The following is a 17,126-nucleotide window of genomic DNA, read 5'->3' as shown; positions in this document are numbered from 1 at the left end:
CNCCNCCGCCGCCGCCGCCGCCGCCGCCCCGAGACGCGCCGCGACGGAATACAAACAGCTTCGCGGCGTGCTGATCGCGCTCGAGCAGCGCATCGCGTCTGAGCTCGCGTCGAGCGCGAGCGTCAGAGTAGACGCGTCGGGAGGAGGGGAGGAGCTCGTGAAGCCCGGCGAGGCGTTCTTCGAGCTTCTCGCGTCGTTAAACGTCTACGAAGCGGGCGAACACGGCGACACAAAGGCGAAACTCTTAGAGGTGATGCGCGACGCGGTGACGCTGCTCGCGAGCGACGCCGCGTCCCTCGGCGCGCGGAGCAAGTCGAGGGCGAGCGCGTACAGACTGCAGGAGATCGCGGACGCGATCGAGAAGGCGTTCGAGATGCGAAGGGACGGGCACGTGGACGCGTTCCGTCTTCGCGTCGGCGCCGACGCGACCGGGATGCGAAACGGCGGGACGGGGATGCGAACCGGCGCCGGCCTGCGCCCGGGCCCGACGCTGAGCTTCTGGTGCTTCACCCCCGGGGTGGTGATGCGCGCGTTCGAGGACCTCGCGGTGCGGTCGGTCGTCCTCACCTCCGGGACGCTTTCGCCGATGAGAACCTTCGCCGCGGAGTTGCGCGCGCCGTTTCCGGTGAGACTCGAGAACCCGCACGTCATCTCGCCCGGGCAGGTGTGGGGCGGGATCGTGCCCGTGGGACCGAGCGGGAAGAGGCTCAACTCGTCGTACCGGTTCCGCGACACGGACGAGTACAAGCACGAGCTCGGCGGCGTCGTCGTGAACTTCGCGCGGGTGATCCCCGACGGACTGCTCGTGTTTTTTCCATCCTACGGCGTCATGCGGTCGTGCGTGGAGGCGTGGCAAACGCACGGGAACCCGACGATATGGGACCGCATCGCCGCGGCGAAGCACCCGGTCGTGGAGCCGACGGATAAGGCGTCGTTCATGGCCGCGTTCGAGGAGTTTAACGACGCGATCGACGACGGCGCGGGGGCCGCCGGGGGCCGACGCGGGGCGGTGTTTTTCGCCGTGTGCCGCGGGAAAGTGAGCGAAGGCATCGATTTCGCGGACAAAGCCGGTCGCGGGGTCATACTCACCGGCATCCCGTACGCTCCGAAAGCGGACCCGAAAGTCAGGATCAAGCGCGCGTTCTTGGACTCGGCGCGCGGGAAAATAACGGACGCGGACGATGCGTTACTATCCGGAGAGGAGTGGTATTCGCAAACCGCGATGCGCGCGGTGAACCAAGCGTTGGGCCGCGTGATTCGACACCGCGACGACTACGGCGCCGTCATCCTCGCGGACGAGCGGTTCGCGTACGGCAACGTCCGTGGGTCCCTCTCCGTGTGGTTGCGACCCGCGGTGCAGAGCTTCGACTCGTTCGGGAAGGCGACGGCGAAGCTGTCTCAGTTTTTCAAGCGGTGCGTCTCGACGTTGCCGCCGCCGAGGGCGAAAGCGGCGGCGGCGCGGGGGCCCGGAGGTGCGGACGGCGGCGGCGCTGTCGCGCCCACGGTCGCGATACCGGCGATGTTCAAGGTGGACGTCAACTCCGCGCCGCAGGCGTATCCGCGCGCGACAGGTGGCGCGGGAGGAGGAGGAGGAGGCGCGGGCGGGGGCGGGGGGCTTCTCGCGGCGCTCGCCTCCAAAAAACCGACGACGAAACCGACGACGACGACGACGACGGCGACGGCGGCGGCGGCGGCGGCGGCGGCGGCGACGACGACGACGCGACCGCCGCCCGCGCCCGCGGCGTCCGACGCGTCGAGTAAGTCCTCCGAGAGCGTCAAGCTCTTCCTGAGACGCGCCAAGTCCGAGCTCGGGAGGAAGGCGTTCGACGACCTGTCCGACGCGTTGCGGGACTTCCGCGAGAAGAAGCTCGACGTCGGCGGCGTGCTCAAGGCGGCGACGCGGATCTTACGCGCGCGGGGTGCGTTCTATACACTGGTCCCCATACGACCGCGTTGGCGTGGTGAACGCCGATCCTTAAGGACTTTGCCCGGCGCATCTCTCCGCCCAGGGTCCCTCGCTTTCAATCCCGACACACCTCGATGCCTTTCGACTCCGCTTCTGACGCCTTTAAACTCCACCCCGACGTCGCTTCGTATGGAACGACCCTCAGAGGACCCGTGGGGTCTGTACGCGCTCTTCGGCGCCTTCGTCCCCGCGGAGCACAGAGCGACGCACGCGAAACACGTGGACGCGCTGCAGCGGATGGCACGCGAGAGGGGCGGGGTCGGGGGCGGGGGCGGGGGCGACACGGCGTATACGGCGGCGGGGGAGAGGAAGCGCGCGCGGGTGGACGACGCGGGTCCCGCGGGTCCCTCGGGTTTAAGGTGCGTTCTATACACTAGTTCCCATACGACCGCGTTGGCGTGGTGAACGCCGATCCTTAAGGACTTTCGCCGGCGCATCTCTCCGCTCACCCCTCGCTTTCAATCCCCGCCCTCGGCGCCTTTCAACTCCGTCTGACGCCTTTCAACTCCACCCCGACTTTCGCTTGTATAGAACGGCCCTAAGTCGCGGGCTCTCGCGCGCGGCTGTCGGCGGGAGCGTCGGCGCCGGTCGCTGTGGGTCGCAGAGTCAGCGGAGCGCGTCGCAGAGCGCGCCGTCGGTCGCGCTGCCGCCGCCGCGGTGCGTCGTGTGCCAGAACGCGTGTTCGAAACCGTTCGAGGCGGCGTGCGGGCACCCGGGGTGTTACGGGTGTTGGCTCGGGTTGTTGTCCGCCGCGAGGGGCCCCGGCGCGCCGGAGTGCCCGTCGTGTCACAAGCCCGTGGTGAAGCGGCAGCTCTCGAAGGTGTTCTTCACGTGACGCGAGGCGACGCGAGGCGGGGCGAGGCGAGGGGTAGCGAGGGGTAGACGAGCTGTAAAACGTTCTTGAATGAAATTGCAACGCGCGTGGACGCGCCGCGCGCGCACGTACGACGTACTTCAAAAGAAAACCAATCCAATCGCGATACACCCCGGCGACTCCTCTCTCACCCGACGACGCTGCGGCTGCGCTTCGCGTTCTCCATCTTCATGAAGTTCAGCGCGCTGCCGTGCTTAAACCACTCGATCTGCTCGTCGTTGAACGTGTGATTCACGCGGACATCGAACGCGTCCCCGCCCGCCGCCGGGTGCACGCGCAGCGTCAGACCGCTCCCGGGCTTGAACGCGTCGTCCTCGAGCCCGAGCACGTCGACGACGTCGCAGCCGGAGATCTTATCGTAATCCCCGGGGTCCGCGAACGTCAGCGGAAGCATGCCCTGCTTCTTCAAATTCGTCTCGTGGATGCGCGCGAACGATCGAACGACGACGGCGACGCCGCCGAGGAACCGCGGCTCGAGCGCGGCGTGCTCTCGAGACGACCCCTCGCCGTAGTTTTGATCGCCGACGACGATCCACTTGATCCCCGCGTCGCGATACGCGCGCGCCACCTCCGGCACCTTCCCGACCGCCCCCGTGCGGTGGTGCGTCACCGCGTTCGTCTTCCCCGTCTCCGCGTTCACCGCGCCGATGAGCATGTTCTCGGAGATGTTCGTGAGGTGACCGCGGAACTTGAGCCACGGGCCCGCCATGGAGATGTGGTCCGTCGTGCACTTGCCCAGCGCCTTGATCAGGACGGGGCACCCGACGTAATCTCTCCCGTCCCACGGCTCGAACGGCTTGAGGAGCTGCAGACGTTTGCTCTCCGGATCGACCGCGACGTTTACTCCGCTGCCGTCCGCCTTGGGCGCCTGGAAGATGCTGTCGTCGATGTCCCACCCCGACGGGGGGATCACCGGGCACCCCTCCGGGATTTTGAACCGAAACTCTTTTCCGTCGGGCGTCGTCAACGCGTCCGCGTACGGGTTGAAATCGAGGCGGCCGCTGAACGCGAGCATCGTCACCAGCTCCGGGGACGTCACGAACGCGTGCGTGTCCGGATTGCCGTCGTTGCGCTTCGCGAAGTTGCGGTTGTACGACGTCACGATCGTGTTCTTCACCCCCGGGGGCATCCGACGCTTCCACTGCCCGATGCACGGGCCGCACGCCTTGGCCAGCACCGTCGCGCCCGCGGATTCGAATATCTCCACGAACCCGTCCTTCTCGATGTTGACCTGCACTGCTCTTGACCCGGGGGTGACGTAAAAGTCGATCGCGTACGTCAGCCCCGCGTCCAGGGCTTGCTTCGTCAGGTTAGCGCACTTCGCCATGTCCTCGTACGACGAGTTCGTGCACGACCCGATGAGGCACGACGAGATCTCGACGGGCCAGCCCTCCTTCGCGGCGCGCGTTTTCAGCTCGCTCACGGGCGTGCACAGATCCGGCGTGTACGGACCGTTGATGTGCGGGCCCAGCGCGGAGAGGTCGATCTCGACGACGCGATCGTAGACGCACCCCTCGTCCGGGACGAGGTTATGGCGGTTCTTCGACGCGAGGCGCGCCACCTCGCCGCGGCCCGTCTCTCGGAGGTACTCGAGCTGGCGTTCGCTGAGCGCGAACACGGACGTCGTCGCGCCAATCTCCGCGCCCATGTTGCACACGGTGGCCATCCCGGTCGCGCTGATCGTGTCCACGCCCTCGCCGAAGTACTCGATGATCGCGCCGGTTCCGCCGCTCACGGTGAGAATGTCCGCGACTTTCAGGATGATGTCCTTGGGCGTCGTCCAATTCGCGAGCGCTCTGAGGGTCGTTCCATACGAGCGAACGTCGGGGTGGAGTTGAAAGGCGTCAGTTGGAGTTGAAAGGGGTCGATTTTGGGAGTTGAAAGCGAGCTGTGGGAGGAGAGAATCGCCGGCGAAAGTCCTTAAGGATCGGCGTTCACCACGCCGACGCGGTCGTATGGGAACCAGTGTATGGAAGGACGCACCCGGTCAGGTTCACGCCGATGACTTTCGGGGCTTTGAGCTCCCACGGCAGCGACGCCATGACGTCCACCGCGTCCGCGCCGCCGACGCCGACCGCGCACATCCCCAACCCGCCCGCGTTCGGCGTGTGCGAGTCGGTGCCGATCATCAGACCGCCGGGGAAGGCGTAGTTTTCGAGCACCGTCTGATGGATGATGCCGGCGCCGGGCTTCCAATATCCCATCCCGAATTTGTCCCCGCACGACGACAGAAAGTCGTACACCTCCTTGTTCTCCACGTTGGCGTTCCCCAAGTCCTCCACGTCGCCCGTCTCCGCGGCGATGAGATGATCGCAGTGGATCGTCGTCGGCACCGCGGTCTTCGGGAGCCCCGAAGAGATGAACTGCAGAATCGCCATCTGCGCGGTGGCGTCTTGCATCGCGACGCGGTCCGGCCGCAGCTTGAGGTACGACGCGCCGCGCGTCGGCGCGTCGCCGCCGCGGACGTCGTCGAGGTGCCCGTACACGATCTTCTCCGCGAGCGTCAGCGCGACGTCATTCCCGCCCAGCTTCTCGCGAACCGCCTTGATGTTCTCGTCCAGCGTCGCGTAGATCTCGTTCACCGTCTTACTCCCCGGAGGATCCAGCGCGCTCATCATGATCTCCTGAGGGTCGTTCCATACAAGCGATTGTCGGGGTGGAGTTCAAAGGCGTCAGGTGGAGTTGAAAGGCGCCGCGGGCGGGCGTTGAAAGCGCGGGGTGGGCGGAGAGAGACGCCGGGAAAAGTCTTTAAGGATCGGCGTTCACCACGCGAACGCGGTCGTATGGGGACCAGTGTATAGAACGCTCCTGATCCACGAGCGCGTTGAACGTCTCCGACGGCCGCATCGCGCGCTCCGCCTCGTCGACGTCTGGGAGCCAGTACCCGCCGACGTCCACGCTCGATCCCTGGCACTCCGTGAGCTCGCGCACGATGACGTCCTCGCTCGCGGCGAGGTCGGACGCGAGCTGCTTGAACGACGGAAGCGCTCTGGAGACCGCCTCCGCCCACCACATCGCGACGTAGAAGTGCGCGGCGCGGTTATCGGGTTCGCCAACCTTGCGTCCCGGCGATTTGTTCTCGTCGAGGAGCTTCCCCGTGGCGGTCGTCAACCCCTTCGCGAGCGTCTTGATCTTCGGGTTCCGCGTCTTGTGCGCGAGGTCCTCCAGGGACACCGCGAGCGCGAGGTACTCCCCCAGCGAGTCCCAGCGCAGGTGGTTCTCCTCCGTAAACTGCTGCACGTGCTTGGGCGCGCTGCCCCCCGCGCCAGTCTCGAAAAGGCCGCCGCCCCGCAGCAGCGGGACGATCGAGAGCATCTTCGCGGACGTCCCGAGCTCGATGATCGGGAACAGGTCGGTGAGGTAATCCCTCAGGACGTTGCCCGTGACGCTGATGGTGTCTTGACCCGCGCGCGCGCGCGTCATGCTGAAATCGATCGCGTCCACCGGGGACTTGATCGAGACGTCCGCGTCGGCGACGTCGTGATCGGCGAGGTACAGCCGAACCTTGGACGTCAGCGCGACGTCGTGCGCGCGGTTCGGGTCGAGCCAAAACACCGCGGGCGCGCCCGTCGCGCGCGCGCGGTTCACCGCGAGCTTGACCCAATCCCTGATCGGCTCGTCCTTCGTCTGACACATCCGCCACAGGTCGCCCTCGGACACGGCGTGCTCGAAGACGACGTCGTCGTCGTCGTCGCCGTTGAAAACCTTCACGACGCCGTCGCGCTCGATCACGAACGTCTTATCGTGCGAGCCGTACTCCTCCGCCTTTCGCGCCATCAACCCGACGTTGGAGACGCTGCCCATGGTGGAGACGTCGAACTTGCCGCGCTTCTTGCAGTCGTCCACGCACGCGGCGAACACCGCGGCGTAGGACCGGTCCGGGATGACGCACACGACGTCCTCGAGCTCGCCGTCCGCGTTCCACATCCGCCCGCCGTCGCGGATCATCGCCGGCATGGACGCGTCGATGATCACGTCGCTCGGCACGTGGAAATTCGTGATCCCCTTGTCGCTGTCCACCATCGCGACGCGAGGGCGGTTCGAGGACGCGTACGTCGCCGCGATCGAAGCTTCCACCTCCGCGCGATCCGCGTCGGGGAGATTTTTGATCGCGTCGAGCACCGCGCCGAGGCCGTTGTCCGCGTTGGCGCCCACGGATTCGAGCGCGCTCGCGTGCTTCTCGAACGCGTCCGCGAAGTACGTCCGCACGACGGTGCCGAAAAGCACGGGGTCGGACACCTTCATCATCGTCGCCTTGAGGTGCAGCGACACCATGACGTCGTCCTTCGCCGCCTGAGGGTCGAAATTGTCCATACGAGCGATGATATCGGGGTGGAGTTAAAAGGCGTCAGTTGTTGGAGTTGAAAGGCGTCTTTCGAGGCGCGTCGGGATTGTGAGCGAGGGACCCTGGGCGGAGAGGGATGTCGACCGGGAGATAAAGTCCTCAAGGAACGGCGTTCACCGCGCCAACAACGAACGCGGTCGTATGGGGACCGGTGTAGCGCAACAACAGAACAGAACGCGCCTGACGCAGCGTCTCCTCGGCGAACGCGGCGAGCTTCTCCGCGGACATCGTCGCGACGTCGACGATCTCCCCCGGGAGCGCGACGACGGATCGCTTCAGCGTCTGAATCACGCCTCCTCCACCGTCGCCTTTGGCGTGCAGCTCCACGCGCAGCGTCGCGGGCTCGCGCGATTCGTTCGTCCACGACTTCTCGGAGCCGTAAAAGTCGCCGTCGCTCATGGACGCGACGCGCGTCGAAGAGTCGGCGCGCCAATCGGCGAGGCGGTGGGGATTTTTCTTCGCGAAGTCCTTCACGGGGGGCGCGACCCGCCGGTCGCTGTTCCCCTCTCGCAGCACCGGGTTCACCGCGCTGCCGATGACTTTCGCGTACCGCGTCGCGATCGACAGCGTCTCCGCGTCCATCGTCTCCGCGTTGGCCTTTCCCGGGTACTTCGGGAGGTCGTATCCTTTCGATTTAAGCTCCGCGACGCACGATTCGAGCTGCGGGACTGAGAGACATTCCATTCCATACAAAAAAAAATCACCGGTCAGTTGAAAGGGGACGCGATCAAATGTTGAAAACGGGTACTGTAATGATGGGTGAAAAACTTTTGTACAGAACGCACCTGACGCGCTGACGTTGGGGAGCTTGATGATGTTCGCGCGCTCCGTCGTCGCGAGCTCGCCGAGCTTCGCGAGGACGTCCGTCTTGCGCTGCGCGGGCGTCAGGCGCTCCGGGAACGCGGCGAGGACGCGCGACGCGAGGGAGATGTCCGCGCTCTCGACGCTCACGCCGACGCCGCCGCAGAATCGGCGGACGACGGGAAGGAACGCGTGCGTCGCGAGCGCGGGGGCCTCGTCCGTGAGCGTCCACCAGATCTTCGCGGACTTTTTCACCCCCGGGGCGTCCGCGCCGTTCGGATCCGTCATCGGCATCGTGTCCGCGGCGCTCGCGGGCGTCGACCGGCTTCGCGCGCGATCGGCGCGCGCGCGGGGACGACGACTTTTCGAGGCGTCGAGGAAAAAGGGCGAGGCGCTTTTTCCGGAGAGGACGCGCCGTGAAGTGGGATCTGGGTTCCGTGACGCGAGCGACGCCGCGGAAGAGAGCTCGAGCGCGCGCGCGCGCGCGAGGAGCTTCGCGCGAAGAGGTCTCGCGCGGCGGCGAGAGGAGGGAGGTCGGCGCGGGCGATGCGCGAGCGGCGAGACGAGGGCGTGCGTCGAGACGCGCGTCAGCATCAAGTGCGGCATTCTACCTTTCGGTGACTCTGAGATATTTCCGATTCGGGTATTGAAACTTTGACGCGCTGCGCGCCAATTCGGGTCGGTCGTATTAGCTCGCAGCGTGCGTAGGGGGCTGACGGCGCAGAAAAAGAAAAAAAGCCCACGCGCGCGTCAACGGCCACGTCAAAGGCGTATGGACAGATAGACTGAGCTCGGACGCTTAACCTAGAAGAATTGCGCGTACTGCGGTCACAGTGCGACGGCCGGAGACGCGGCGGCACGCGCGGGTCGACGCGCGTCGGTAGATGCGAGCGAGGGAAACGGTCGACGCGTGCTGAACCCGCATCGATCGACCGCGCGCGCACGCGTCAGCGCGCTTCGGCGACCGCGATCCGCGCCGCTCGGGGTTAATTTTGGCGCGCGAAAACCACTCGCAGGGTGAAAGCGCATACGCCGAGCGCGAGATCGCGGTCGAAAAAAAAGCGGCGACGCCGTCCGCGCCGTCATGTCGCGCCCCTCGTTCCGCGCGCGACCGATCGACATCAACGTCGCGCTCGCGATCATCCGCGACGCGGACGTGATCAACAGCGACGAGCAAGTCGTCGCGAGGGAGGTCACGCACGCGCACAAGAACCTTGACAAAGACAACGAGGAGGTGCGCGCGCGATCCGCGTTCAACAGGCCGCCATTCCGTTCGCGGTTTATATTAAACCCTCGATCGACGAGTTATTCCGTTCGACGTCGCGCGTTCGACGTCGCGGGTTCGGTTTGAAAACCTCGCGAGCGCAGTCGGTGAAACGAGTCGCGTTCAAAACTCGATTCTTCCCTCGCTCCGCTCGCGCTCGCGCTCGCGCTCACGCGTCGGCCCCTCCTCTAAATACATCCCTCCACCGCGTCCCGCCGCCCACCACCGCACCAGGTGCTGACGAAACCGGTGGACAAGCAGACGTCCAAGGATGGCAAGGACAAGGAGATTCCAATCCCAGAGATTCGCGCCGTGTCCACGTACGAGCAGGACTACCGGCCCAACTATCGCAAGTCGACCACCTACCTCCGAGGCGCCACGTTCGGCGCGCCGCCCCCGGAGACGGTGGAGTACGACCTGGACAACGACGACGAGGACTGGCTCGAGAAGTACAACGACGGCCAGAACCGCCTCCCCGCGGAGAAACTCGAGATCATGATGTGGAAGGTGCGTTCTATACACTGGTTCCCATACGACCCCGTTCGCGTGGTGAACGCCGATCCTTAAGGACTTTGCCCGGCGTGTCTCTCCGCCCACCCCTCGGTTTCAATACCCGCCCGTGGCGCCTTTCAACTCCAACTGACGCCTTTCAACTCCACCCCGACATCGCTTCGTATGGAACGATGTGGAAGCTGGAACGCGCGTGCGGAGACGCCAACGACGTCGCGAGCGCCGAGCGCGCCGCCGAGGCGACGGAGAAGGGGCAGATCATATCGTACCAGGATAAGTGCGCGATGGCGGCGTCGACGAAGGCGCTGCCGAAGGCGAAGGCGATCGAGCTGCTGGAGGAGGTGAGCGGGAGGCCCGCGCTGTTGGACGCGGTGTACGAGTACTGGGCGAACAAGCGAAAGGCGCGTTCTATCTCACACTGGTCCCCATACGACCCCGTTCGCGTGGTGAACGCCGATCCTTAAGGACTTTATTTCCCGGCGTTCGTCTCTCTCCGCCCAGGGTCCCTCGCTTTCAATCCCCGCCCGCGCTGCCTTTCAACTCCATCTGACGCCTTTCAACTCCACCCCGACGTCGCTTCGTATGGAACGACCCTAAAAGACGACGGGGAAGCCGTGCCTGAGACGGCTGCAGCCGCCGCCGGCGCCGAACGACGCGAACCCGTTCAACGTGTTCCGTCAGCGCGAGAAGACGAACCGGCCGCAGACGCGTCGACGCCGGGAGAACGACGCGGCGTCGTACGAGAAGCTGAGGCAGATTCGACGGCACATGGAGTGCGCGTACGCCGTCGTGGAGCTGCAGCTGAGACGAGAGGAGAAGAAGTTGGAGCGGGCTCGGTGCGAGGTGGACGCGCAGGCGCTCGCGATCAAGCTGAAGCACGAGCCGCGGACGCTGCACGAGGAGATCGAGGCTGAGTTCGCGGCGAGGCCGAGCGCGAAGGCGCTGACGCAGAGGGAGCTGGAGTGGGACGCGACGAAGCCGTTTACGCTGCCGCTGTCGAGGGTGGAGATTTGTTTCGGGTCGGACGGCGCGTACCACCTCGGCGGGGAGCGGTACCGGGAACAGATGGACCGCGATGCACACCGCGGCGGGCACGACAAGAAGTCGAAGAAGCGACGACGGGAGGAGCTCGCGATGGCGGCGATGGCCCCGGCGGCGTACGGCGGCGGCGGCGGCGGGTTCGGCGGCGGGTTCGGCGCGCCGCCGATGTACCCCGCCGGGTTTGAACCCAGGCCGTACCGCCCGTCCATCCCGGTCGAGCCGGTCACGCCGTATCAACCCCCGCCGGAGATACCGGACATCGAGATGATCTTCGCGCAGACGCCGAAGATGAACACGCTGCGGGAGTTTGTGCTGCCTCTCGGGCTGCACAAGCAGCGGTGCAGACCGAGGGTGGCGCGCGGGGGGAGGATAGTGTTCGACCTGAAGGATCCGCTGTCTCGGGAGCCGTACTTCGACGGCGGGCCGGGGCCCGACGGGTTGCCCGCGGACCCGGACGAGGACGAGGACGACGAGAACGTGACCCCGTCGCACGCGATGATGCCGCGCGTGCGCGTGTGAGGATTTGAGGAGGATTTGAGGAGGAATCCGACAAAAAAAAACGATAGCAAAACCAGGCGAGGCGACGAGGCCGGGGATCGGACGACCCGCGCGAGGGCGCGGCGTCGTTCGCTCTTCCGGCGGGCCTGAAAACCTAGCGCACGCGGAAGACGACGTGTAACAAACGACAAAACAAACGTAGCGTCGAACAGAGCAGAACAGACGCGGCGCACCGATCGCGCGCGCGCTCGGCGTCTCTTCCGTTTTCTTTATTTATTTCAACGGGTCCACATCGGGTCCACATCCGGTCGCCGCGCGCCGTTCCGTTCTCCCCGTCCCCCTTCAGTTTCCGCCCTCGGGCGCCGGGCCCGCGCCGCCGCCGCCGCCGCCCTCGCTGTCGTTCCACTTCGCGAACATCGCCCGTCGCTCCTCGTCGGTCATCCCCTTCGCGCTGACCTTGTCGTCGTCCCTCCGCCCCGGCGCGTCGCGGCGACCTCCGTCGTCTCTGTACCTGTCGTCGCGCCCGCCGCCGCCGCCGCCGCCGCCGCGTCGGTCTCTCGACCTCGACCGCGACCGCCTCCGCCCGCGATCGTCACCGCCGCGACGATCGTCTCTGCCGCGGTCGCCGCCGCCGTACGGGTGATGCCGGTCGTCGCGGGGTCGGTCGCCGCGTCCTCTGTCGCGGTCGCGTTCGCGGTCGCGGTCGCGGTCGCGGTCGCGGTCGCGGTCGTCCCTGCGCTTGTAGCGACCGAATAGGATCTTCCGCAGGTTCCTCGAGATCGGCTTCAGGTGCATGAAGTTGCAGTACCCGCCCCTGGTGCACGTGTTCTCTTCGTACTGCCGGCACGTGGACTCGCGGAAGTCGGTGACCGGGGAGAATTCGCACAGGATCGGCCGCCCGGCGTAGAACCGCCCGCTGAGCGCGTTGAGCGCCGCGAGCGCGGACTCCTCCTCGCGGTATTTCACGTACACGTTCCCGACGAGGTGATCCGCGAGGTTATCGCAGATGTTCAGACCCTCGATCTCGCCGTACGTCGCGAGCTCCTCGAAGATGTCTTCGTAGAAGTCCTCGAAGTGCTCTTGCATCTTGCGCGCGTCCGGCGCCTCGGGGACCGCGCCGGACGTCGCCGCCTGCGCGGCCATCGCCGCCTCGGGGCTCTGGTACATGTTGGACATGAGGATCGTCTGCGAGAGCGTCGGTTTGTTGTGCAGGCGCGAGCATCGGTCCCCGTGCCTGCACGCGCCGATCTGGGGAGGGGAGGAGGAAGGGTCGAGAAGCGCGGCGTGAGATCGCGTCGTTCGTTCGTTCGGCGGGCGGCGAGGACCGACCGATCGATCGTTCGATCGTTCGTTCGTTCGTTCGTTCGATCGCGTTCGGCGGCGGGGCGATCCGCGCGCGCACCTTGAAGTAGAACGGGCAGTTCACGCGATCCTTCTCCGTACCGAAGATGGACGCGAGGTGTTCCGCCATTTCGTCGCCGTCGGAGGGAGTCCGCCGCGGATCTGCCGGATTAATTTGTGAACGCCGGAGTCGCGCGCTCGCGCTTTTTCTTTTTCTTTTTCGGTCGTCGGCGCGGGTTTCGCGAAATGTGCCGCCATCGCGTCGACGCGCGCGGCCTCGCACCGCACGCGCCCGCGGCCGCTCGTCATGCCCAAAGAGACGATGGGCGGCGTCGCCGCCCTGGGCGTCGCGCTGAACCTCGGCGGCGATAAGGCGACGCACAACGTCGAGAAGCTGTTGGAGGCGTTGCGCGACGTGCGCGGCGGCGGCGGCGGTGGCAAGGCGGAGGCGGACGCGCGCGCGGCCATCGTCGCGCTCGAGACGTTCTTCTCCGAGCGCCTCGGCAAGGGCGAGCTCCGCGTCGCGGGGACCAAGGCGGCCGCGCTCGATGCGAGCGCGATGAAGCGCGCGGAGTGGCTCGGGCGGCAGTACAAGCTGTTCCTCAAGCGCCTGTGCGCGCTCGTCGCGGGAGGCGGAGGAGGAGGACGCCATCGCCATCGCGGCGACGACGGCGGCGACGACACCTTCGAGCCGGTGTCGCCGCGGACGACGACGCTCGCGCTCGCGGCGACGATGGAGTGCGCGCGGTCGGAGCACCCGGGGACGTTCGCCGCGGACCCGTGGGTGAACGCGCTGCGAGCGGCGACGACGGGCGACGCGTTCACGCCGGAGCTCCTCGGCGCGATGTCGTCGCGTTATTTCAGGCGCGTTCTATACACTGGTCCCCATACGACCCCGTCGGCGTGGTGAACGCCGATCCTTAAGGACTTTCGCCGGCGCATCTCTCCGCCCACCCCCCGCTTTCAATCCCCGCCCGCGTTGCCTTTCAACTCCAACTGACGCCTTTGAACTCCACCCCGACATCGCTTTGTATGGAACGACCCTCAGCTACGCGGACGCGCGGTATCACGCGTATCAGTGCGTGGTGAAACTGTGCGAGGAGACGCGCGCGAAGGCCGCGGCGAAGAAGAGAGGACGACGCGAAGAAGACCGCGAGAGAGAGGACGACGTCGCGAGGTGCGTGTACGACGTCCTCGCGAATCTCCCGAGGGAGTTCGACGACTTCGCGTCGGGCGGCGATATCGGCGCGAAACCGGCGGCGGGGGGCGACGAGGAAAACTTCGAGGCGATGCTCGGCCTCATGAAAGGCGGCGACATCGGCGGCGATGTCGAAGAGCGGCGAGACGAAGAGAAGGCGTGGTGCCTCGGCCTCAGCGTCGGCGAGGCCGCCGCCGCGGAGCGCGCCGCGGATGCCGCCAAAGCCGCGGGCGCGCGACGGAAAGAGACCGACGCCGCCGTCGCCGCGGCGACCGCGACCGCGACCGCCGCGCGAAAGGCTGCCGCGAAGACGTCGCCGAAGTGGAAGGACGGCAAGCGCCACAGACGTCTATTCGCGGACGCGTGGCTCGCGTTCCTTCGGACGCCGATGCCACCGGACATTTACCGGAAGACGTTGACGTCGCTGCACGACGACGTGATCCCGCACCTGCCCAACCCGCAGCTCCTCTCGGACTTTTGCACGCACAGCATCGACCGCGGCGGGCTGGACGGCATGCTCGCGCTGAACGGGATCTTCGTGTTGATGACGAAGCACGGTCTGGAGTACCCCGCGTTCTACGCGAAGCTGTACGGGTTGCTGACGCCCGAGGCGTTTCACGCGAGGGGCCGCGGCGGGTTCTTCGAGCTCCTCGACGTCTTCCTCAAATCCTCCGCGTTGCCCGGATACCTCGCCGCGGCGTTCATCAAACGCCTCGCCAGGTGCGTCCCATACACTGGTCCCCATACGACCCCGTTCGCGTGGTGAACGCCGATCCTTAAGGACTTTGCCCGTCGTCTCTCTCCGCCCACCCCTCGCTTTCAATCCCCGACCTCGACGCCTTTCAACTTCAACTGACGCCTTTCAACTCCACCCCGACGTTCGCTCGCCAGGCTCGCGCTGCGAGCGCCGCCCGCGGGTGCGATGACGTGCGTCGCGTTCGCGCATAACTTACTCCGCAGACACCCGGGGTGCGCGGTGTTGGTGCACCGAGGTCCGACGGAGGAGCGCGCGTCCGCCGCGGAGGGGGCGCTGGCGTCGTTCGCGTCGGATCCGTACTCGGGTGCGTCCTCTTCTTCACACCAGACTGGTTCCCGTACGACCGCGTCGGCGTGGTGAACGCCGATCCTTGAGGACTTTCTCTCCCGGCGTGTCTCTCCGCCCAGGGTCCCTCGCTTTCAATCGCCGCCCTCGACGCCTTTCAACTTCAACCGACGCCTTTCGACTCCACCCTGACTTCGTCAGAGCGCGAGCCCGACCCGGCGAAGTGCGACGCGCTGAAGAGTTCGCTGTGGGAGCTGAAGACGCTCGCGGAGTCGCACTATCACCCGCAGGTGGTAAAGCTCGTCAAGATGATCCAAGAGCGCGACCTGTCGGACCGAGTGAAGACGAAAGAGCTCCCGGTGAAGGCGCTGTGCGCGGCGTCGTACGCGAGTCTCGTCGCGGAGGAGCTGGACGCGAGGGTGAAGGTGCGTTCTATACAATGGTTCCCATACGACCCCGTTCGCGTGGTGAACGCCGATCCTTAAGGACTTTGCCCAGCGATTCTCTCCGCCCATCCCTTGCGTTCAATACCCGCCCGCGGCGCCTTTCAACTCCAACTGACGCCTTTCAACTCCACCCCGACATCGCTTCGTATGGAACGACCCTGAAGACCGCCGCGTTGGCGCACCACGGATCGAGAGGGTTGTCGGGGCTGTTCGCGTCGAGGACGTTCGCGGAGTGCGGCATCGGAGGCGGCGGCGGCGGCGACGGGTTGGTGTTCCGGTGGAGAGAGAGCGAGGCGGAGGTCGAGGGTGGGCGGCTCCTCGAGGGGGAGAACGCGGCGGTCGCCGCCGGCGCACGATGACCGACTGCCTTCGCGCCGCGATTGACGTTTCATTTAGACGACCCCCTCTACAGTACTCACGGCGATATACTACGCCTTCTTCTTCCCCTCGGCCGGACCTATCGCGCGCTCGAGATGAGGCGAGAAGACCTCGTACACGACCGTCATCGGGACGCCGTCGTGCCAGAAGATGTAGTGCCGCCCCCAAAACGGCCCGGGCGCGTCGAAAATCTCTTCCAACGCCGCGCTCTCAGGGTCGTTCCATACGAGCGAACGTCGGGGTGGAGTTGAAAGGCGTCAGTGCAAGTTGAAAGGCGTCGCGGGCGGGGATTGAAAGCGAGGGGTGGGAGGAGAGAGAGGACGGCAAAAGTCCTTAAGGAACGGCGTTCACCACGCCGACGGGGTCGTATGGGGACCAGTGTATAGAACGCACCTCGCCGCGGTACACCGCGCGCATCTCGCGGTACAGCTCGACGTTCTTCTCTCGCAAGTTGGTCCACATCGGCGTCCGCGAATCCGTCATGTACGCCCTGAACGTCTCCTCTGACCACCACGACGCGGCGTACACCATCGGCGCGTCGCTCGCGTCGCCGCCGTCGTCTTCGCCCTCTTCGCCGTGACTCTCCCCGTCCCGATCCCTCGCGCTCTTCCTCTCGCCGCTGCCGAGCCCGAGCACCACCTCGCGCTGCACGAGCGCCGCCCCCCCCGTGCTCTTCCCCGCCGCCTCTACGATCCTTCGCACGTCCTCCGCGATCCCCCCCACCGGGCACGTCTCGATCGTCCCCTGCCGCAGACACGTCAGCGTCGACGCGCGAAGCTCCGGGCACAGGAGCCTGAGGCATCGTCGTTCCATACAAAAAAGTTCACACATCGGTCAGTTGAAAGGGGACGCGATCAAGTGTTGAAACCGGGAGATGGGTGAAAAACTTTTCATGTACAGAACGCACCTGAGGTGGCGCGTCACGCTGCCGTCGGACATGAGGAGCATCCGCCACGACGGCGCGAGCGACTTGAGGACGTCGCCGCGCAGCGCGGTCTCCTCGTCCGCGGTCCAGAGCGGCGAGAGGCGGTGCCACGACGTCGTCGTCGTCGCGTCGTCGCACCACAGCGGCGATACGGCGTCGGAGGAGGAGGAGGAGGAGGAGGAGGAGGAGGAGGAGGAGGAGGACGCGAGCGTCGCGATCGAACGCCGCGCGCGCGACGACGTGGACGCCGAGGAGGGCGCCGCCGCGGAGGAGGACGAGGACGCCGCCGCGCGTCGACGGCGGACCCGCGGCGCGCGGCTCGCGGGAAGCGCGGCGGCGGCGGCGCGCGCCATCGTCGCGGCGCGCTGGAGGGGTCGCCGCGCGCGATCGTTGTGTGACGATGACGTCCGGTCGCGGTCGTCGACGGCGAAAACACTCAGCTTCTTCCGTCACGCTCACGCCGCAGATGCGTCGTCTGTTCATCGGGGGATCCTCAG

General features: G+C 66.4%; 5 protein-coding genes across 5 annotated transcripts; 2 read left to right on the top strand and 3 right to left on the bottom strand.

Annotated features, from left to right (window-relative positions):
- Window positions 1-2,967: 2,967 nt before the first annotated feature.
- Window positions 2,968-8,274, bottom strand: MICPUCDRAFT_70903 (isocitrate dehydrogenase/citrate hydrolyase; the record flags this gene model as incomplete). Its single annotated transcript, XM_003063180.1, has 5 exons — window positions 2,968-4,636; window positions 4,824-5,461; window positions 5,649-7,133; window positions 7,366-7,853; window positions 7,971-8,274. The coding sequence occupies 5 exons, from the start codon at window positions 8,272-8,274 to the stop codon at window positions 2,968-2,970; spliced, it is 4,584 nt and encodes a 1,527-aa protein (XP_003063226.1).
- A 796-nt stretch (window positions 8,275-9,070) lies between these two features.
- MICPUCDRAFT_2603 (uncharacterized protein) lies at window positions 9,071-10,660 on the top strand (the record flags this gene model as incomplete). The annotated part of the gene is made up of 5 exons (XM_003063390.1): window positions 9,071-9,178; window positions 9,247-9,357; window positions 9,536-9,757; window positions 10,009-10,197; window positions 10,373-10,660. Coding segments are annotated over 5 exons (918 nt in total), but the record flags the coding sequence as incomplete, so codon positions are not given.
- Window positions 10,661-11,500: 840 nt separating this feature from the next.
- MICPUCDRAFT_36315 (uncharacterized protein) lies at window positions 11,501-12,770 on the bottom strand (the record flags this gene model as incomplete). Its single annotated transcript, XM_003063179.1, has 2 exons — window positions 11,501-12,547; window positions 12,702-12,770. 2 exons carry the CDS (start codon window positions 12,768-12,770, stop codon window positions 11,642-11,644), a joined length of 975 nt encoding a protein of 324 aa, XP_003063225.1. The 3' UTR covers window positions 11,501-11,641.
- A 192-nt stretch (window positions 12,771-12,962) lies between these two features.
- Window positions 12,963-15,365, top strand: MICPUCDRAFT_53064 (uncharacterized protein; the record flags this gene model as incomplete). The annotated part of the gene is made up of 4 exons (XM_003063389.1): window positions 12,963-13,546; window positions 13,689-14,558; window positions 14,730-14,899; window positions 15,082-15,365. 4 exons carry the CDS (start codon window positions 12,963-12,965, stop codon window positions 15,363-15,365), a joined length of 1,908 nt encoding a protein of 635 aa, XP_003063435.1.
- Window positions 15,366-15,775: 410 nt separating this feature from the next.
- On the bottom strand, window positions 15,776-16,754 carry MICPUCDRAFT_7420 (uncharacterized protein; the record flags this gene model as incomplete). Its single annotated transcript, XM_003063178.1, has 3 exons — window positions 15,776-15,913; window positions 16,098-16,388; window positions 16,608-16,754. Coding segments are annotated over 3 exons (576 nt in total), but the record flags the coding sequence as incomplete, so codon positions are not given.
- Window positions 16,755-17,126: the final 372 nt, after the last annotated feature.

Source organism: Micromonas pusilla, assembly GCF_000151265.4.
Source record: "Micromonas pusilla CCMP1545 genomic scaffold MICPUCscaffold_14, whole genome shotgun sequence".
Classification (NCBI taxonomy): domain Eukaryota; kingdom Viridiplantae; phylum Chlorophyta; class Mamiellophyceae; order Mamiellales; family Mamiellaceae; genus Micromonas; species Micromonas pusilla.
Note: the sequence above shows the minus strand (reverse complement) of the source record. Positions and strands in the feature narration are given on the sequence as shown.